The sequence below is a fragment of the Phalacrocorax aristotelis genome, chromosome 1 (assembly GCF_949628215.1).
Source record: "Phalacrocorax aristotelis chromosome 1, bGulAri2.1, whole genome shotgun sequence".
In the NCBI taxonomy this organism is placed as follows: domain Eukaryota; kingdom Metazoa; phylum Chordata; class Aves; order Suliformes; family Phalacrocoracidae; genus Phalacrocorax; species Phalacrocorax aristotelis.
The window spans coordinates 19,439,091-19,461,848 of NC_134276.1; the positions used below are offsets into that span (position 1 = coordinate 19,439,091).

The following is a 22,758-nucleotide window of genomic DNA, read 5'->3' on the forward strand; positions in this document are numbered from 1 at the left end:
CATTAACCTCTGGATCTCTCCTCAAACACAGATACACTCCCTAGAATATGCACAAAATCTGATTGTTAGCTTAATAGCCTAATACTTCCTATTACTGTACTTCAGCCATTATTCACAGATATTAGTGATGGCACTCCAGCTTTCATGAGGAAGCCCAAAACTGAGTAGGTACCAATGTTTAGTAAGAAAGCCATTTAAAATTACATTAAAAAGGTTTCTAGTGGTTTTGCTTTGTTTTAATAATGCAATATGAATTAGGCATATGTAAAAGCCACAGAAACCAGTACTATTCTTACTTATAAGAAAATTGCATATAGCAAAAAGGTTTCTTCACACTAGTTCATCCAAGTACTATATCAAGCTGGCATATTAAATTATTTGTGTTAAGGAACAGCAGTATATTGGTCTCACTGCTTTACACACTGTACAAATACACACAGCACACTCTCCACGCCAACCTCAAAGCAGACATCGGAAGAGATGTAAGAGAAAAATTAATTAAGATAAGGCAAAAAGGGAAGGATTAAACAGCATTAGGAACAGAAGGCTAGACAATAATGGCAGATAGATTTCACTAATAGACAAATCAAGAGAAAGCAGTCCTCCAGACTGACATCAGTTGTCTATTTATGCTGCAGAAATAAATCATATATTCAAACCATAATTCAAATACCGCACTACACATCTCAAAGATTTTCCTGTAAAACAACACTCTAGTCAAAAAATAATTCATACACTGTTTCATTCAACCATTTTACAGAAATTAACTTGATCTTGTAAATATTAATTCAAATTTTCAACATACATATTATTCCAGACTCTGATATCTAACCCACTCCGAATACATATCATAAAATGCTGATATGTAAAAAAAGAATTATTTTTTAATCTTAAGCTTTGACATCTACCCGTTATTACCAGCGTAATGCTCTCTTTCATGCCTTGTGGTCTTGTACAAAAATGCTGCAAACTATCAGTAAAACCAGCTGATAATTTTAACTCCTCTTACACCCTATAAATGCAACTAATATTTCAGTCAATTAAACCTAATCTTCTTCGCCTATGAGATGATTAAGTTATGTAAATAATAATGCCTAATTTTAGTTTCCATGTTTCTATTTTGGGTAAAGATCTGGAAGAATGGCATACAGCTGAGAAACATTTTGTTCTTTTAGGAAGAAAGCACTGAAAATAACATTCAACAAATATTCTGTTCTTCAGTAAGCACAGAACTAAACATACTGAAAACAGTCCTATTAAGAGCTCCAATTTTTATTTCAGCAGCAAAGACCTAATTAAACAAAGTCGCCACCAATTTTTTTACATGATGACAACAGAAGCTAAATGAAACTTAATTTTGCACTGCTATGCAGAAATTAGAATATTGAGTGCCAGAACTATTCTGTTTTAAAAGTAGAGGAGATGCTGAGTGAACTGCTTGAAAGAATGCGAAGCCAATTTGTTACAAACACAGCCAAAGTGAACAGACTTTTCTATTGCAGCAATCTGACACAAAAATGTTTCAATAATGTATATTTTCCAGGCACATACTACCTTAATATCTCAGGGCCATATATTAAAGGCACTTTTTCAAAACAGCCTTTTCACTCAAGCTATTTAACCTAGTAGTGTCCAAGAGATAAAATCCCAAACATAACAACAATGACCTTTTACTACCATGTACAAGAAGATCATTCACAGGGACATGCACCTTATTTCAGACTGACGCTTCCAGGAAAAGTGAAAGATCTTTGCTTAAAATTTATCTGTGCCAAGACCCAAGATTTTAAGTTTCTTAATTTTGTCTGGAATACTACATAACTTTTCAATGTGAAAGCAAAAAGTGAAACCAAAATCTATTCCATTAGTTCTTCTGTGATGCAGTGTTTACTGATTTAGTTCAAACCACTTAATTATTTGTTATGCATAACAAAAAAACCCACCACCTTATTCCAAAAACGTGAAGGGAATTTACTTATAGTTGTACCGCACTGGCTCACGTATTTACAAGACAACCAGATTTTCTGAAAACTATCTATTGGATCATTACAGCAGAATCTGGGGGGGAAAAATATGTGTGTGTATGTATATATATATATACACACACCTGAAGAGCTCGCAGTAATACAGTGAAGAGAGCTATAAAATAACACTGTTAAAATTCTCACCAGTATGTTAACTGGGTTTCCTTATTTCATTAGTTTTCAGATTAAAAGACCTCCAATAATGAAACTACAGAACACTGGCAGTCTTACTGCAACAGCTGTCAAAAATAAAAAACAAGGAGTTGAAGCATAAATAGTTTCCTGACTTGAAGTACTTTTGGTTATTGTGCATTGTCTTTAAAGACAACTGGTAATAGCTGCAGTGAATGTCCAGAGCAAGAGACCTTCTACAGACCAGTACTATCAAACTGCAGCAGAACAGCAAGACTCTTCAAAGAACAATGTCAGATTCATTAAACATAACTAATGATGAGGCTCTTACAGTCTCCAAAGAAGGGGGGGGAGGGGACACGACACCCAAACAAAGCAGGGGGAAAAGCTCCAAAGCTATCTACCATTTAAGAAGCAACCAGAGCAAAATCTGAGGTTTCATTTTTATTAAGAAAATTACTTTATCTTCAGCATGTGTGTTACTTCTCGATTCACTGATTGCCAATTATAATCATAGCAAACCTGTAGTTTACAGGAAGAAATCCATATGACATTTTTTGAGAAAAGCAATCAATTTAATTTCATTTCTTAATGGCTCCTTTCACTTGGCTTCCTTCTAAGATCTCACACACTCCTACGTAGTCAGGAGATATACAAGAACATCCCAGCATACGAGTCGTCTTTATATAAAAAGTCCCTCATAGAAGGAAAAAAAATTACCTCATCTTTGGCATAAGTCCAGCTTCTTTCCTAAGATCTGGTAGCTGATTTCCATTCCTAGGGTGGATTGTGAGCTCTTCCAACACCTCTGCAATCTCTGTTCTAAGGATATTGCTTTTCTTGTGAACAACCCTAAAACAGTATTTCCTATGATTTTCTCAGGTCCTTAAAATAAAGGAAACCCTGCCTGCCCAAATTCAATGGTTCCAATCCCAGAATTTAAAAAGAAGTAGCTTTACTAACGCTGTCTTTTTTTCTAGTCATCACTTCTGCAACTTCATTGCTCTGTAGCTGCATGAAGTCAGGGGCCTCAGGAACCACATGGGCTCACAGTGACTTTTTGTCTTATTCTTAAAATACAGTTTTCCAGCTGAGCAGCTCTATCAAAGGCACTACTCGATTATTATAGCCAGGACTCAAAAAGGTCAGAAAACAGCATGCTTCTAATTCATTTTCCTGCCCTTAGTAGTACAGCTTTCTGTAAGAAGGGGGCAGGATATGAATAACTACTTCCAACTTCAGAAAGTGCTAAGATATTGCCCCAATCCACATCTGGGGGAAAAAAGGAATTACAGAAGCAATATGGTATGGCCAGCTGGTCAGTAGACCAACAGCAAAGCTCAGAACAGAACTACTAGCACTTGAACAGTCCCAAGGTCACATTATTCATTAAACTGTACCAGTTCCGAATACTGGTGTGTAATACAGGCTGTTTATACTGGTAATTCCTGATTAATAGCGAAAACCTTTTGTACATCTATGTATAGGTATGCATATGTGTACACACATGCACACCAACGTATTTATTCTTAGCAATAGATCTGCCCTGCTCCTTATCTACTACCTAAATGAAACATCAGTAAACAAAGAAAGCCTAAGGCTACTACATAAACCAATTAAGTTAAATACAAATAATTTCCCCTGACAATTCAGTTCCCTTTCTGAACACTGCTCACTGGATACAAGGGGAAGAGAGAACCAGAAGTCATTTAACACATGCAAGAGGAAATCCTAAGCAACCAATATTATATCAACAGAAAAAGAATCAAGCTGCTGAAAAATTATCTCCTCAAAGAACTGTAGAGCTATTATTGAAACAAAAGATGGATTTTTTTTTTTTATCCCCTCCATAGAAAGTGGATGAACCCTTATCTCAGCTGAAGTGAGACAAACATTGCTTACTTCCTCCTTTCAACACTCCCCTTCCAGGTTATACCCTCTACCATGGTAAAACTGCCACCTAACTTGCAGGCACTTTACACGTGTTCTGTCTTCCCCTGCCAAATCCTGCAGCAAATCCTTCCACTGATGCTCACAGGTGTCAAGTCAGGCTCAAATTATGCCTCCATTAACCACCGTATGTCATCTCATCTCAAAGTCAACAATTCCTGAAAAGTCATTCCTCCTGCCTGCCAAATGGGCAGTAAGTTCATTGTAGTTTATATGTAATGCCCCCATCTCCAAGTCTGCTCCATGCAACCTGCAGTACCAAGCTTTCTTTATCTTTTTCCACATACTGGTATTAAATTATCTCAACACCAACTGTACATTATCAGATCTTATGAAGTCTAGAAACAGCAGTCAAAACAACTAGAGCTGTTACAAGATCACCACTATAAAATGTGAAAGCACTGTTATATTTTAGATGAGCAAGCTCATCTAAAGTAAGATGACAACAGCTACTTACTGGCTTCGGCATTTTTCTTGTTTTCTTCAGTCCCTTGTCCACTTATGTCTTTACAAACTTTGTCCCCTTCTGTCAAAAACAAAATTAAAAGGGTTATTTTAAAATAAATCATAAACAGAGTTAATTTAGATCACAGCAAATAGTACAAATTCCAAAGCAGATGAACAGATGCTTTACATGTACAAAATACACTTTTCAGTAGATAACAAATAAAAAGCAACTAAGTTAGCCAGTACCAAAATCTACAGCTCTCCAAGCAGTAACCTCCTTTCAAGCTTTTGTGCAATAATAATCCACTAATGTCAGAATAAAGAGACAACAGTTCCCCAAGTGCTACAAATTCTTTTTCAAAATTTTGGTATCAGACATCATCTAGTATTAAAAACCTTTAAAATTATTTGTGAGGAGATAAAATTTGTACAAGGGACTCCAAAGCTGTAGGTTAATCTGTCAGCTCTAGTCAAACTTAAAACATCATGAAAACAAAGGAAAAAAACTAACAATTTTAAAGCATCAAAATTGTATTTCATGTCTATAAAAGCTTCCATTTCTCTCAGTGAAGGAACAATACTGTCATTTTTTCCCAAATGAAGAAAAATGCAAGTACACCATCACAGTACAAAAAGGAAGAAAATCTGCTCTGCTTCAAGCAGGAAGGCTGCTAGTTATGTCTACACAGCAATGAAAGTATTCACTGCTGCGCTCTCTTCCAAAAAAGATTTTATGCTTTCAAACAAATACCCTTGCGATGTTATTGGTAGATAGCATCCTGCCTCCTTCTAACTCATTCTAACTCAGAAGTGTGCAAGAAGGTGACTAGCTGCTTATTCTTTCTAAAGTAATTCATGAATCAGTCCTGCTGCTGGTCTGCAAAGAGCAGCAAAGGTGGCATTGCCTTCAAAAATAATATTAACTGGAATTACTGTTATACTAACAAAAGTGACATACTACTCCAAATAATCCAAGACTCCAGTATTATAACTCCATGACTGCATCAGATGAATAAAATTTTCAGAAGCGCTTTGAAAAAAATATATGAGAAAACCAAAATGTTTACTAAAGGTTTGCTTTTGTATAAATGATTTCTCATCCATAAACAAAAATGCAAATATAAAGTATTGTATATATTTACAAAAGAAGTTATTTGTCCTTGCTTCTTGGCAATGAAAAAGACAACAAATATTAGAAACATTTGCACAGCAGCCTAAGGTACACTAGTATTTCCATTTTATTTTTTTCTAATCTGTAGAGATAAGTTTGAAAAGAGGGAATGGAAAAAGAGATAAAAGAAGAAAACAGAATTTAAGCAGCCTCACTTCTGTGTGCTGGTAAAGAAAAATGAACATTAAGACTAAAGATTACAGAAAGAGAGATCTAATGGTACAATGCAGATATGGAGCAAATTTTGTTTAATGAAAAATCAGCCTGAAAAAATTAAAACAGTATCTTTAAGTTGTATTTATTATGACATGATTAATGTAGTACAACTATAAAGGTATAATACTACATTTGCCCAGCATAAGACAATTACATTCCAGTAGATTTTTTTTTTAATTACAGAAGATCATCTAAAGTATTGGATGGTATCAGACAGACTACTACTCTAAGATATCGTTCAATCTATTCTTGAAAAATACAGTTTTCTGAAATTACACCTTCCTTTTTTCGTTTAAACCAAAAAAGGTTGCTGGGAGAGGAACACAGGAAAGGGCAGGAAGGTTTGTTTGGGTCCTCACAACACTGACTTCTGATAAAATTCAACAGCACATTTCCAGTTCACAAAAGAGATTGCCCCTTCTTCTCCCCTCCTTTCCCTAATGTACTCCTCAGAAAAATTCAGGAGAGCGGTAAAAAGCAAAACAAGCTTGGCTGTAATATCTGCTAACAGTAAGCAGGATTCTAAGCTGTAGTAGCCCCTGTGTTCACCTTTTTGACAGTAGAGGCTCATTGCTCGCAAAACTGAAGACAGATCTAGGCCCTAGAGTTAAACTCAGTTAATTAAGGATGCAAAAGCTAAATTAGATTCTCACCACCATTTTATAAGCGTGACAACTCAACAGTACAAAAAGGAATAGAAACCAGCACAACTACTTTTATGTGCCTACAGTTATATTAGCATTGAAAAGAAGGCGTATGGGAAGATGACTGATAAGTCCAGCCCTCTAGCAGACAAATGAGAGCTTATGGCACAAGAGATCTCTCATCAACTGCCTACTTTCTGAGGTCTTATAAGAGAGACCATGCCTATCTCTTTCTAAAATGACTGTCATGCCCTCACATGTTTTATCATTGCAAATTCTTCCATAAATATGTCCTAACTTTTTGCTTTGGGTTTTACACAAAGAATTTTGTTAAAGTACCACCAACCAATCCTAAATTACTTATCTGAAAAAATATTTTAAAACCTTAAGGTAATTTTTTACATGAGAAATGTGACTTTTAAGTTTTATAAGATAGTTCTATGTCATTAAATCACAACTGGTAGACATGTAATTTAAATGAGTGTAGAGAATTAACATTTATTGTTCGCATACAATAAAACAAAGCTATCAGCTAAAAGTAAGAATCCTCTTGTGCAAAAACTCAACAAAAGTGAAATCTCACTGTCAGTGCCACAGATCTCATGGGCCTGATAAATTATCACAGTACACAAGGAACAAGAAAAAAAAAATCTATGCAAGACAAGTAATAGCCCAGGTATTTTTTGTTGAAGTGTTTGCTGTAAGATCTTTTATTGGAGAAAAAAAAAATATCTATAATTTCTAAAAAAAAGGAAATTTAATAAATTTAGACCCAACTATGGTGAACTTGTTTCTATTTCAGATCATAAAGACCTTGTGCCATATTATAAGGAAAAAAAAAATAAAATCACACTCATCTGATAGGGACTACAGTTTAAATTCATGGATCATGGTTTCCACTGTATACATAATGCAAACACGAGGTTTCATATGCTTTTATACTCAAAGCGTTACACAATTTCAAAATAGTATATTCACACAAAAGCATTACAACTAAGTACTATAGGTATATAAAAATAAAGTTCATAGATATTAAAACTGTGCAAAACCTGAAATCAAATAAGCACTGAATAGAAAAATAACACCCTATCTTTCCCAGTTGTTGACACCAGCTAACATTAAAAACAAAATAAATATAAAGAAACTATTTGTCCAAACGAAAAAAAAATTCACTTCCAGGCAAAAGATTGTGCACCTCCACTATTATTACTGGCATGGGAGTTCACTTCTGCTGCTTATGCATTTCCAATAAATTTATATTTAGTGAATGCAACCATATCAGTTTTACTAAATTTTTTATCCTTGAAACAATTACTTATACTTACTTTTATCTTAACACCCATGTGAAATGGCATTGCAAATAGAGGGGGGAGGGGGAAACCCAGCTAACTGGGACTGGGAACGATATCCCTGTCACTTCCTGCATCCTGAACCCAGCTTGTGACGTACTAGATATAAAGGCTCATCACTTTGGCATTTCAACTCTCAAAGGTGCCTCTTCCAAGTCAGTATTAGCAGGGTTGTGACTTTGCAGAGCTCCTACTGCTACAGCACCCCAGCCCTCGAGACCTTCACAACATATACAGTAATCTAGACCCTGGACCAAACCACCAAAATATCAGCAGGCTCCACATCACAAACAAACAAACAAAAAATCATCCAACTTCAAGAATTCTCTTGACATGAAGAACTGTGATTTCAACTCATTTCACTACAAGGCAGTTTGGATTTTTACATCAGTATCATCCATGTTTCCAGTTATGCCACAGAATCCAACAAATAAACCAATTGTTGAAAGATGACAAAGAAAGCTTTCTTCAGAAAATGATGGTGCATAAAAATGCTTGATGCCAAGATTCTGTCAAATAATTTATGCAGCAGCTGTTTTCAAAAGAAACATTCACACACACAGCCATGGGTCTGAGGTCAGGTGAGGATGGGATAGGAGGCAGAAGGCTTAAGCAGGACGCCTGGCTGGCAGAGAACCAACCCTCAAAAGCAGGATCCCTCTCTGACAGCTTAGGACCTTCTCTCAGAGGCAGTCTCTTCAGAAATGTGTCTCCTAAGCTCTAGCAAGAGGTTCATCATCTATAGTCCTAGATACACATGGCAGAGACCACATTGCTTTAGCCACAGCAATACAACTAACTCATTTATTTACAGGAACTTATTTAAAATTAATATACTTTTTCATTCCAAAGTCTTATACCATTCCATTTTTTGTGATACCTAAAACTTTTAGATCTTTGGGGAGGCAGCAACAGGCAACTTGCAGCCACTGTACCAGACTAACAGGTCTCAGTTTTCTACAAAAGCGCCTCTCTACTCCAAAGCAGCCTGTGAATGCCTGCAGGGCAATCATCTTTTACACTAGCAGCTCCCTAATGACACACTTGCTGCAGTCCAATAAAGAAGTTCATTCGCCACAGACTTCTGCATACATCTCTTTCAGACAGACAGAGAGGTGGTCTGCAATATAAGCAAACAAAGAAGGGAACCAAAACAAGACATCTAGCTCACAAAAAAATGAAAAAAAGAAAAATAAAGAACTGAATTCTATAACTAACACATAATAATTGAGATTTGACCAGTGCTAGAGTATTACATACCAACTTTTTTTTTTTTCTTTCATCCTTCCCTGGAAACATGGAAAAACCGCCTGGACACGTTCCTGTGCCCGCTGCTCCAGGTGTCCCTGCTCAAGCAGGGGGGTTGGAGAAGATGATCTCCAGCGGTCCCTTCCAACCCCTGCCATTCTGTGATTTTGTGATCTTTACCTTCTTAAAGCCACTGCTTCCCCAATCCTCCCTTCCCCGAAATACTTGATAGGCTTTCTGTCTCTCTGAAAAATAACTGCAATACAACCGTACAATTGTTATGCATTAAATGGATTTATAGTGAAACTTATTTTGAAGTGAAAAATGAAGTGTTTCCTCCAAACTGGAGCTCCTGAAAGCTTAAAAAGTACAAACAAAAATGTGGCAGTTGCCAATGCAGTAGTTAAATGAAAAGCAACACAGACCAGCCAAAGAATATTCAGGCAATGAAGTTTTACCAGTTAATAAACTGGTATGCTATAGATGTGCTATAGAATTTACATACAGGTTACATTTGTTAAGTTTAGTAACGTTACTTTAACTTTGAGCTTCAAAGTACCCACAACTGCACTACTTGGAATAACTCCAAGATTTTGAAGAGTCCTACAATGACAGGATGACCGCTCTTCCGATTCATGTACATCTGATATACAAGCAAAAATGGAAATTAAGTAGTGTGTCTGATGCAGGTACTCTGTTGTTTCAAGGTGAAAAGATCTTTATTTAAAAATATAGTTATCAAAGAACTATAATGTAACCAAAATTCTGGGTACATCCCATTTCAAAACCAGGTACTGTATTTTCTGAATAATGCTGTTAAGTCTTAGAACTAGTTCCATAAAATAAAGAAAACTTATGATCTGGCCACTCGCATCAGCTGAAGTTCTTAAATTGAAACGTTCTAGTGTAAAGATTATTAACTCTTTTTGGGCCAATGTAATATTTGTTTTTCCTTCTACTACATGACTTGACGGTTTCATTTCAGAGTGATTAATGAACGTCTAAAGCAGAAAGGAAAAAAGTTTTAAAATTCAAAGCACAGCTAAGAATTAGCCTACTGGTAAAGTTAACCCACAGATGCAGCTCTTCAGTGTTGAATTTACCTAGGCCCCTTCTGCCTGGAGTAAACTCGCTGAGCATGCAAGATACACCAAGTGCTACTTTAATGGATCCGTATTCAACAACCAGGACTTTCTTCAGAAGTTTGTAAAAAGCTTTGTTTACATTTACAGACTTGAAAATCTTCCCTTTCCTCTACTCCCACTGCCACCTAACGTAACACAAAGTGAAAGGACAGCTTTGATGTATTTAACATCCAATAGAATGAAGTAATACCTTAAACAGCTTCCCTCTTCACCTCTGCCAACAGAAGTACCCCTTCTCAAAAAACTAAGCAAGATCATTGAAGAAGAAAGGCCATATACCTATCCTGGAGCGGCTAAAGTAACCTTCTTTACCAGGAACTGCCTTGTAATAGAATAACCTCTACACTTCTTACCCCACCTAATTTTACATCTTGTAGATGGATCCATATTCTCACTCTCTTTACAACTTTACCTAATTTTCTGTGAACCAACTATTTTTCCAGCAGCTCTATTATCATCAACACCTGCAATGCTCTCTACTGCAGTGGCAGAAATAGTCAGACCAGAACTCTTTTTGTCATCTCTGCAAATACTTTTACACTGTTTCTTTCAATCAACATGCAAGGAAAACTCTCTGGACAGCTCCTGACGTGTCACACCGTGTGGTTTTCTGTGTGTTTTCTAAAGCTGTTTGTCATACTTTTGCTCTCTAGTCTCCCAGTCTGATGGAAGAGCTGTGTCACTTCAGCACACAGCCTGGAAATGTGCCACTGCCTTGCAATTGCCATTTGCTGGGAGGTTGCTTATCTGGGAACATTGCACTGACTTGCAGTTTATTTTTCTCACAGCCCCTCTTATACTAAATCAATAGACGCAAGTCTTATAATTCAATAAACAGTTAGGACTTGTCTCTTATCTTTAACGATCACAACGCAACCTCATCGCAGTAGCCATAACGTAACTGTATATCAACTCCACATCCACCCTTGCAACACACATTGCTCAGCAGCGTTGTGCCAACGCACGATATAAGACCTGACAGCAACGATGGTATGCCTACAGTCTTCTGAATACGTGAAGCGCTGTGCAGGCTGACGCATCGTCAAAACGCTTCTGTGATATAAACAAAATGACAAGCAGCTCTGTTGAAAACAAAACAGAGTAAGATGTAGGGACACCTCTGAGGCCTGACACAAACCAGTCGCAAAGACAGAATTAATTAAAACTCAGAACTGCAACTCCCACAACTCACTTAAACAAACTGAATCTTTTTAAAAGGCTGTACCAGAAAGAGGAACATGAAATACTTGTCTAGGGTGTTACACAGACTGGAAGAGACAGCTTAATAGCACCTTATAACTGATGTGATTAGTTGTGTTGGCACGGAGTCCAAAGAGTTATTTTTTTCGTGTTTGAAGTAAGAAAACTGACAAAAGAGAAACGAATTCCACAAAGTTGAAACTAAAAACCCCTTATCTGCACTAGACTTTAAGCGCAAGGTTAATTACAAATGCCCACGACTCGTACAAAACATTAATCCATTCAAAAAGAAAAACAAAGCACAAAGGCTCATTCAGGGCCGCTGCGCCCATTACGTCGGTCAGTATTTAAGGACTCTAAAAATGTGCGTTTGTTGAAAACAATAGACAGCAACAGATGCTTCACAGAACTTGTTTATGAAGTAATTCCTTATTATTCTTCCTCACCGCCTCAGTCAGCTGGCCGACCCGGCTGCCACATGGCTACGGTAACCCCGAGAGCCGCAACGCTCGGGGGCATGAATAATGCAGAGGGGGCTGCGCGGCGCGGGCACGACCCGGGCGCGCTCCCGGGGCTCCCCCGACAAAGCGCCCGCCGCCCACTCCCCGGCGGGGGTGGGCGTTGCGCCCCGCAGACAAGCAGCGTGGTGACAACGCGGCGTTGCCGCCGCAACAAGTCTCCCCGCTGCGCGCCGGTCCCCCCCCCATCCCCCGCCCGCCGAGGGCTGCGGGCGGGCTCCCGCTCCCGCCTCAGGCTGCCGCCAGCGCGGCGGGGGAGCGGGCACACCCCCCCGCCGCCGCCTGCCGCCCCCGCGCCGCCCTCCGGGGCGCCCCCCGCCCCCGCTGACAACCGCCCGCGCTCCCCTCGTCCCAGCGCCCCGCGGGTCCGGCGCGGCCGCTCCCCGCCGCCCCACCTCAACTCACCAGGGGCTCCGCTCCCCCGCCAGCGGGGCGGGCGCTCCGCGGCGCCGGGCGGAAGGGGGACACGAGACCCCGGTGTAGGGGCGCTGGGCGCAGCGCTCTCCGCTCCGCCGTGGTACGGCAGCGTGTGTCCCCGTCCCGCCCGTCCCGCCCCCCCCGCCTCGCAGCGGGACAGGAGGCGCTGCGGGGCCGCCCCGCGCTGCTCGCCGCGCCGCTGGGGACGAGGCGCCGAGCGCGGCGGCCGCTGACAGCTCCGCAATATGGCGGCAGCCGCCGCCGTTCAGATTTCTCCCCCCTCCCCACTATCAGATGTTGCTCCTGCGCCCGCACTGGGCATGCGCGGCGCGGTCGGGCATGCGCTTCAGGTGGCACGAAGCTGCTGCCCGTACTGTTGGCGCTGGCGGAGGGGCGCGAGTGGCTGGGGGCGCGGAAGGAGCTGTTCGTGGTCGCGGGGAGGTGGCGGCGCTGCTGGGCTGAGGGGCCGGCCGTGGTCGGGGCTGCTGTTGGGGTCACGGAGGGTGAGGGACCGGGCCTCGCACGGAGGGGCAGCGGGGGTGAGAGATGGAGCTCTTGTGAGGGGACGGCGGCAAGTGTCCAGCCTGCGAGGCGTCGTCCGGGGCCCGGCAGCTCCGAGGCCCGCCGGAGGCGGCACCGCGCTGCGGCCCCGCGGCACGGAGGTTCGCAGCGTCCCGCGCACTTCGGCTGCGCGGGTGCCCCGCGGAAATCAGCCCAGCCCGGTCGGCCCGCGTCTGTTTGCTTGCAATAGCTGCTCAGCGGCAAAGCTGCGCTCCAGAAACTCTGCTCATGTAGGTGAGGAGAAGATGAGGAAAGAGAGCTGTGATGGCCCTGAGAAAAGGGCAGCCTTCAGAGAAAGAGTGCGGAATGCAGTCTGAGTGGTGAGCGCTGACCCTGATCCCTTCTTCCATCTCACCGTAGTTATGGGACCCTCGTTCCTTTTTCATCATTCAGGTGGGGGAAAGAGTCACACTGAGGGATGGGATCACACTTTTCTTTTTTCACATACATATTTTGATTTTTTCATATCCTATCCCAATGAGGACGGAGCAGAAAACAGCAGTAAGAAGAATCCTTCTTAAGGACAGAGAGGCTGAGGCAGTGCCAGCCCCCTCTGTGCTTTTGCAGTTTATTTTTGTTTGCAAGAAAGTGAAGGTGCTCCTTTGGTGGCAACATAGCCAGGGAGGCCAAACAGCAAAGCTCAGTGCAAAGGGATCCACTTGAGCTACCAACTCTGAGTCATGCAGCTGCTATTAATACACTTCGCCCTCTGGCTGCCTGATAAAGAAAGGTTGGGGGAAGAATTAAGAGGAATTTTCAATTAAAGCTGCTTCAAAAAGAATAAGAACAATATTTTAGGAAGAATCTGAGGTGGGGAGAAAGGGAAGAAGAGAACAGCCTGCCAAACAACAAGGAATAATCTCCCAGAGAATCTGTGGGAGCCTGACTAAATTTTTATAAAGTTGTTTGGAGAAAATTTAAAGAACATTCCTATAAACTAGATGACTATGTAATACAAACTATGATGAAATTTAATTGAATTATATAAGCTTGAGTTTAGTTGCTTCTAGAGGCATTTAATGAGTTTAATCTGTGATGATTTTGTGCATTTTATTGCGTATTTCAAACAGTCATTACCACAGAACCTGAACTCAGTGTATTAAAGATATGTCCAGTTTCCTCCCGTGGGCTAAAATTCCAGATCCAGCTTTGTTTATGCCATTTTGCTCCAAGGCAAAAGTGCCAGTGGCTAATTCCTCCTTCTCGATGTTGTTGCTCATCGCGAAGAACATCCTGGCTTGAAACAGAGTATTTTGCAGTACCTCAAGCTTCTGAAGCGTCTTGCAGCCTCTGCGGACACACAGTTCTGCTGACCAGCTGCCATTAGTATGTGACATACTCTTCCCTGCAGGTCAGAGTAAGATCAAAGGGAAATCTTAAAAAAAAAAAAAAAAAAAAAAAAAAAAGGAAAACTAAACCCTATTTCATTCAGTCACCTAAAGAAATTGTCTCTGTTCAGTGCAATCCATTTTGGACTGGCTCAAATATAGGATTATTGCATTAGGGCATGTGGAAGAAAGTTCCTTTCAATTTCTGCATTATCACCACAGGATATGCTTTATCTCTTATCCTGTTACATGAAGAATATTATTGCTCAAAAATGTCAAGGTAAATAATAGCCTTATCTTCCTTGTCAACAGTATAATACAGTTTTCTTCTCGCCTCACTTCCTTAACAAGGTATAAAATTGCAGTTTGTCTGATAAAACAGGGCAGTAAAAACAAAAGTGTAGTTAGAGTTTGTATTCTTTTCAGCCATGAAACTGAAACTACAGAAAGAACTACAGGTGATAAAGAGAGCTTTCAGATACCCATATCAACTTAAATTACACAGTTCTTTAAGAGGTAGGTTATAAAGTTAATGATAAGTAAAGATTTCTGAGAGTAAAGATTTCTGGGCCAATGCTTCTCTTCTTTTTCAATGCACCTTCAGAGGCATTAAGTGTCAGTGAAGACCCAGTTACAATCTACTTTATTAAAGCTAAATGTACAATCCAAGGGGCATTTACTGGACAAAGGGAACTAAGAAAAAAAAATCACCTTGAGGAATTTCTGAATTTTTCTGAGTGTTAAATGGTATTCAACACACCTTTATCCTCTGATTCAGTCAGGATGTATGCCATCAGCTAGGACACAAACGTAGTTCTGCCCATGCAGTGCCCCTAACAGGAAAACTTACACATGGACTTGGTCTGTAAGCCTGGAAGCTAGCCACTCTGTCTGGGAATATTTATGCATATGACTCAACACACGCATACTCATCTATTAATACGTTTACAGAAGCAGACCTTAGATAGTCTGAAATTATTGCAGGGTAATTTTACTAGTACTAATTTTACGGCCTAAAACCAAATTGTTTATTCTTTCGTTAGTATTTGAATCACAATAACAGGATATGCTACCTTAATGGACATTAATCTTATTTCTTTTTCCAACAAGTATGTTAGATTGCCTTTTAAAGTCTTTGCTAGAAACAAATGGAATTGAAAGAATTTTGTGGTCATTAGATGAATCCACGGATATTTTAAATATTTGGTGAAATTTCAATAAATGTCTGAAGTAATAGTTTTTATGTCTGTTGTTAAATTTGTCTGTCATTTAGAATTAGATGTACCTAACTCAAAAAAGTATTTTTCATGCATTATTAAAATACCAGACTTCAATAAAAATATAAGGGTTCCAGTAGCAACATTGGGCATTCCAAGCTGCTGTTATTGCATGCATATATATATATATATATTTATATAGTCCCAGCTTTGATCAAGTTCAAAAGACAAAATATGGTATGACTCTGGAAGGGTTTGTCCTTTGCCTTTCTGAAACACCCCAGCTGAGCGATGCTCCCCTAGGTGTCCTGCGATGCCATGTTCCTGCCATTGACAGCACTTCCACAAGCCTTGGTGCTAGGGGTGATGGTGGGGGGTCTGGTCTGGGACTCCTCAGCTGGATATTCACTGGCACGAGTGGCATGGTGAGGGACGACAGCCCCAGCATGCCAAAAGCTATGTGGAAGGGAGATTCTCCCTCCTCTCCAGGGACACACAGGAAACAGAAAGGATAAACCAGCACCCGAAAGCCTGATCAAAGCATCTGTAAAACAGCAGTCAGGATAATCTACTCCTGACCTGCTGCGTTGGCAGCTGGCGGGGTGTCAGATCACCCCACCTTTTGCTTTAATGATGTAGCTGAAGGGGCTTATATGCTAACATTGTCACTGATACTTGCCTGGCCAGCAGTCACCTTTATGGCTCAAAATCTGTAAGGGTGGTTGCAAAAGTTTTGTTCTGCAGCCCAATTAAAGTCTTTCCTGCTGGTGAAAGACTTCAGGAGGATGTTGCTTCTCATGATGACTGTTCCCACTGGAAGCAGGCACATGACATGGGCTGGGGCCTGGGTGAGTGAGGAGCCCAAAAGCTGTACCACCGACTGCCTCCCACATGTGATGACCTCTTCCAATGACACGTCTTTTTTTTTCCTCTTAGGTGTTGCATCTCTGGTACCACAGCAAAGACGCCACAGTGGTGTCAGCCTACCTCAGGGCCAAGCCTTAATGCCTTTCCTACTCAAGACCGGAAGTAGTAAAATCACTTGTAGAGGAGTGCATTTATTTAACAGTGTCAAATATGGATCTTAACAGTTCATTCTAAGTGAATCAGTATTTGCATCTCTGTGGCAATAATTTGCTAATTTAATTTTTGCGCACAAAGTACTTATTATGCAGACCTTACGTTCCATCTATTATTTCAACCACCATTATCACTTTATGATTTATTTTTGTAACTGTTGGTAATTGCACAAGAGGCAAATTAACAAAGTAAGCTGTTTTGCAGTTAAGGTTGGGGCAAGCTGTCCAATCTCCTGTATCCCAGATGGGACATATCTGCTCATATCACCCAAACATGCCTTCACTGATACCTCAGGTTGTCGTCTAACAGCTGACACTTCACTGCAGTTCCTGCTTCTGGCCACCTTGTGGTTTTATCTAATTCATAGTTATAATTATTATGACAAGTGCAAGTTGTTCCACAGTGACAGCATTGGTTTTTTAGTGACAGTGTTTATTTTAGTTGTACTGTGGCTGTAGCTGGGTCATGCCCATAGCACTGGAAATCAAAGCCATTGATAACCATGGAGGTATTCACTTCAGCGTAGTAATGCTAAGTTCTTATCATGAAATAAAGTAGGAGGTGAGGTACTAGGGAGAGTTAAAGGCACCAATCCAGGCAACAACTTTTTTGATGAAACTATTTCTGCAGGCAAAAAAAAAAAGACTATGGTTACCAAGGAATTGGATGCAAGTGTTTGAAAGCTTGAAAAATATATATAACTGTTAGAGCCAAAGAAAATGCTTTGGGTTGGCAAAATCATATTAAAAAGTGAAGCTTTTTGCTAGGAATCAGTCACTGAAGTATATTTAGGTCCTGACCCCTTCTAATTTTACTGCATTTACTTGCTTCCTTATTAACAAGCAGAAATGAGCAAGTCTGTGGAAGCAGAGTTACAACTTCTTAGCCAAAATATGTTCTCAAAACTTTGTGTCGCCTCCCTGATCTACCAAAATGGACATGTCAAAACCTCAAAATAGAAGTCCACCTTTCCCCTCAACTCTTTCCAAATGGAGTGGCTAAGACTCCTTTTTTAAGATGGGAGTTTCCTGGAATATTTATAAATATTCAGGAAAAAAAGAGTGAAAATTGAAGTAGACCACTCAGTTTTGTGTTTTCCAGATACAGGACATTTTTGATAGTATGCCAGTAGCATCACAAAAGATGAAAAAATAAATGCCTGCAGAACCAAGGGAAACACCCTGCCACCTCTTTATAGGGGATATTCTACAACAGTCTCCCCAAACCACTTTTATTGAGAAAATGTTTTAGTTAGAAGAAAACAGATGGCAATTTTTGCCAAAGTTGTTTTCAGCTAAATCCTGTGTAGCCCTTAATGATGAAACTGCTGAAAAAAAACCACAATAGCAAAACCAAAAGCAGTCCCAGTGTGAACATTATGTAAAGACATAGAGACTGAATACAATTCCTTTCTTATTTTAAATGTTATGCCTCCACTGAAGTCACTAGCTTATTTCAGAGTTAATCTACTAGTCCTGGGTACAACATCGTAAGTCCACAGACATCTGGGCTTCTGAAGGCATTTAGGAACAAAAAGGCTGAGCTGATGTTAGCAAAAGCATGTGTCATTAAAACCTGCTACAGCTCTGTTGCTGAAGGGGATACCGCCCCGATTCTTTTTTTTTCCCCTCAGAAGCATAGTGAGTGAGGAATATATCAAGGCACTTCATTTGCAGAACTAGACTAATCTCAAGGCTTTATCATCAGCACACCTACAAAGATGCAATTTTGAGTCTGGAAGGTGATTTAGCCTTCCGAGGGCACGTGCTCTTGCAGCAGTTATTAGGTTGCAATTGAACCTTATCAGAACAAACCACCCTCGGCAAAGAGAAACTTAAGCAATAAGGAGAGAAAGGCAAGATAATTCTAGAATGCTAAGAATTCAGTGTGCTATTTCTCCAAGTATATTTTTAAAGGCTGCTCCTTTTTCATTTCACCGTGTATGAAGAAGGTCTGAAAGATTTAAGAGTGTTTATTTGCCTTTAGAAAAAAATATTAAAAGACAGTGTCTTTGGCTATCCCTAAGGATACCTCAAAGCCAGTCGAAGAACCAGGTGGACTAGAATATCACAAGACTACCAAAACAATGAAATATGACTAAATTGAAACGGGAAATTAGCTTGACTTAGTCGCCTTAAACATCTGAATTCTGCTAATGATTTTCTGTTGCACATTATTCATGAAGTTTGGTGGTGAACAGCGATTGAAAGGATGGCACATAAGGACAGATTTGATATCTCAGATGCTGCTGAAGTTGAAGTTACAAAATAGATAAGTTGCTCCATGAAACTAGATTGACTGAGGTTGTGTGAACTTGGAAGCAGAGCCGTATAACTGACTGACTTGGTGTTGCTGTAATTCTTTCCTGTGGCTGAGGCAAGCTTGAGAGCTCTGCCTGGTGTGGATTCCCTGCTGACTGAGAAGTTATGAGATCACTCAGTCCATCCTTCCCAGTTGGGGACACCTCAGTTCTCTTTTTCTTCCTCCTGATGGCCATTTATATGAAATTTGTAGGATATTAATTTCTTCCAAGGCATTTGTTGCATTTGGTTGAAGTTGGCTAATAGGTTTTAATTACAAGGAAACTTGCAGAGGAACCCAAACCTAGTTTGATGACAAAAGCTGGGCTGAAAAGAGTTACAAAACTGAGATCCACTGTGAAGGCAGAAGAAGTACTAGTCCAAGTCAGTTATCTTGTTAAACAATGAACAATTTTTTCCTATATCCTGAACTAATACTCAGACTAGACTGTAAATAACACATTTTTATGTTCAGCATTTGGCATTACATGCTACTCGCAGCCTACATTGAATCCAGCAGGTTTGGTTACTACTTTTTCCATCTGAAAGTTCAAAATCTTGTTACATCCTGGAGTTGACGAATTCTGGGAGTAGTTTGAACATCTGTTTGCCGCATGCATCTCTATAGCTCAGATGTTCACCTTTTGAGTTTAATTGGATGAGATTAAGCATTCCTCCTGCTAAGAAGGTTTGGGGGTTTTTTTTTGTTTGTTTCATTGAAACAAAATATGTTCCTTGCTGCCACTTAACAGATCAAGAGGAGAGTTACTCTGGTTGCCCTGCTGATTGCTCATCATCTTTTACAAAGAGTTTCTTCTACATGGAGCCAGTCAAACCCACTAAGGCTTTGCATGAAAATGGAGGTTTGGTAGCTTGAAGATCTGCGCTTTCTTGCTTCTTTATATCCTTTCGTATCATGTAAGTACAGTTGAGAATTTTTTTCCTCATTGCTTCAGCTGAGCCCTGCAAATTTCATTTCTATTGTCAATCTACAAAAGACCGGGGGAATGTCCTCAGTGTTGGTGTACAGGGAACACAATAGCAAATGAAGTTTGCACAAGGTAGAGAAGGTAAAAATATAATCTTGCACATTATGTGTTAACAATAGTGTTTCCAGAAAAAGACCGAGCTATCAATGTAGACAGTACAGTATGTGGCTATGATCAACAAAATGTTTAAGATTCATATATGTACAGATTATACAACCTCAGGTGAAATCTGTCTACAGCTCTGACTGTTGCAGCCTAAAAGACTACAGAATTAGGAGACATTTGGAGACGCTGAAGGGGCATGAAAAACAAGGCCTCTAACTGAATTAGAACATTTTGCCTAAGAAATGAAATAAATAAGAAGAGATTCAAATATTCAAGCCTGAGGCTTAGGAGGAAAAAAAAAGAAAAACATCAGCCCTTTCCTGAGCACTGTAGAGGAATGGAAAACCAAGAGGGGGTGAGCGCTCCACTGGCATCTTGTGCATAGAAAAGGAGCTGAATAGAAACAGGCAGGCTTGAAACCTTCTGTTGGAAGTTTATGCCATGTTGTATTTCTGTTAACAAGTCAGCCACTGAGAAAAAGCATGGTATAAATTTGAAACAGTGATGTAATTACAGTAATGTGTGAAAAGCCTGGGCAAACTATCTCAGCATAAATGTGCTCGGGGCTAGCAGTCATCCTAATCTAAAACCTCTCTTTCAACTTGGGGATGCAACAGCTCCTGGGAGGGGAGTGGAAAGCTCTGTAAAAAACAATCTTCCTGGGGCAACAAGGATTATTTGTGTCTTTATATGTGATTTACTATGAAAAAGCACAAAATCACTAGCAAGTGACTGACAAAAAGGCACAGCCAGCAGGATGGTCAGCAGGAAGGGACAGCAGGTGACTGGGAGCAACTAACCAAAATTACATGGTGACTTTTCAGCATGCAGCAGCCTAAACAGAGGCAGGTGGTCAATCTACTGGACTTGACCCTAAGTACCAGTGAATAAATTACTCCCTAAGCAGGTAAGTAGCTGTCGCCTGCACTAAGAAATCACAGGACCACTCTAAATTATAACTACTGTCCTTTAGGGAAAATGTAGTTGCTGTCTTATTTCCTTTCCTTTCCTCCTTTCTAAGTTCTCTTTTGTTAAGCGGTTTGTAAATGGGAAGTACAGTATTATTTAGGTCACCTTTTAGTAAATATTCCCTAGAAATTCTGGGTCAAGATCTAGCAAAAGGCTTGAAAGGTTTGTGAGCTTTCATTTTCTTAGTTTTGTAGTACAAGAGGGGGCAGACTGGGTAGCTGACAACTCCTATATTTGAAACCAAGTGTTATCCTTTCATCAAAGAACAAACTAGACTGTGAAACTGCCTGCTCCGGGATGATACTGAAGTCAAAACTCACAGCAAGAGTCTAAGAGGGAGGGCAATATTCTCTTGTCCTGAATTACTGTATTTCTGGATATGCTTGTTATTTTTATAAGAGGTATTAAAATTTAAAAACAGCCTTAAACACAAAGTTTAAACAAGTTAGTAATTAGGATGAAGTCTCCATCACCCCAATTCTGTCGAAAATATGTTTGGGTTTGGGTTGGGTTTGCATCTTTTCAGAAGCATTGGGAATTAACAGTTAGTGATACACAAGTGGGCTAAATGAATATAATGCAGTATGGCAAGTTATACACTCCAGTGAGCTCAAAATTTTCTTAGAAATAAAACTAGGTTTTAGCCCACAGAGAGAGCATGTCAGTGATCAAACTATACATGCCTTGAGGAAAAACAAAGGAAGGAATCTCTAAGGTTTAATTCTGTAAAGCAAAGTTTCAAAGAGGCTACTGAAGAGCAAGTAATTGTGCCAAACTCCCTCTTTCTGAAAGGTCAATTTTTAGTTCCCTTTAGGAGAATGTAAGAAATACATGTTACACAAGGGTTCAGAAAATCCTTTGTTTCTGTAGGAAGTCAGTTCTTCTAGGCAACTTAGGCTTTGGGAAATTCATTTATGCAGAGATCCCTTTCAGGTGTTACTATACAACTATTTGGGCTCAGAAAACCTTGTTCACAAATGCAACAGACCATGAAAATGGTGAGTTAGATTCCTGTTTATAGCTCTGCTTAGCAATTAAAATTTCTAACTTAAAATGCAATCGCCAACTATTAAGATCCTCGAAAGTGCTACCATTCCTTGTGGAAGAGTCTGTCATGGTTCCATCCAAGATTCTTTAAAGGTCACTGTATTTGCAAAGGTTTGTTTTGATATTCATTTTCCCACATATACAAAGTCTGACGACAGTAGTCCCACTGTACAACTCTGTATGGAAGAAGAGTCCACCTCGTACTGTAACCTCCTTATTTTTCAGTAGTAGTGTAGTCACATTATTCCTGCTAATGGTAGCAGAGCAGAATACAACATTTTTGCTCACGTGTCTTTTTCATTAGTAGTTTTATGATAACACTGAAACACCACATCCTGGAAAATACAGCAAGGGAGGCTGTATTGTTAAGGTGGTTTTACAAGCGAGATGAAAATATGCCCAAAGTCTGCATACGGACTTTTAATCCAGATATTGTGGGTAAAACTGGCAGCTGCATTGTCACCTGCACTGAGATGTAGGCATGCTCTGTGTTCACTTCTTCACCTTGCCACATGAGAACTGCTGCTGAAATTTCTTCATCAAGACAAGAGCCTTCAGAGCAATGCTATATAAAAGCTGTTAGTATAACCAGATGTCATTTGCTTCTCATCACATTTTCAAAACCCCTGGAAGAGATTTTTCATTGCTAACATTTGTATTCATTAGTTTAAGATACTCAGCCTGGTGATCTGTATCTTAAT

General features: G+C 40.0%; 1 protein-coding gene across 1 annotated transcript in view; it reads right to left on the reverse strand.

Moving 5' to 3' along the window:
• RDX (radixin) overlaps positions 1–12,750 on the reverse strand; it is a 42,780-nt gene extending 30,030 nt beyond the window's left edge. The window contains exons 1-2 of the mRNA XM_075082689.1: positions 12,450–12,750; positions 4,564–4,632 (exon numbers count right to left, since the gene is read on the reverse strand). Coding sequence (XP_074938790.1) covers positions 4,564–4,575 — 12 coding nt within the window. The 5' untranslated portion in view covers positions 4,576–4,632; positions 12,450–12,750. The remainder of the gene's footprint in view (positions 1–4,563; positions 4,633–12,449) is intronic.
• Between the last annotated feature and the right edge of the window lie 10,008 nt (positions 12,751–22,758).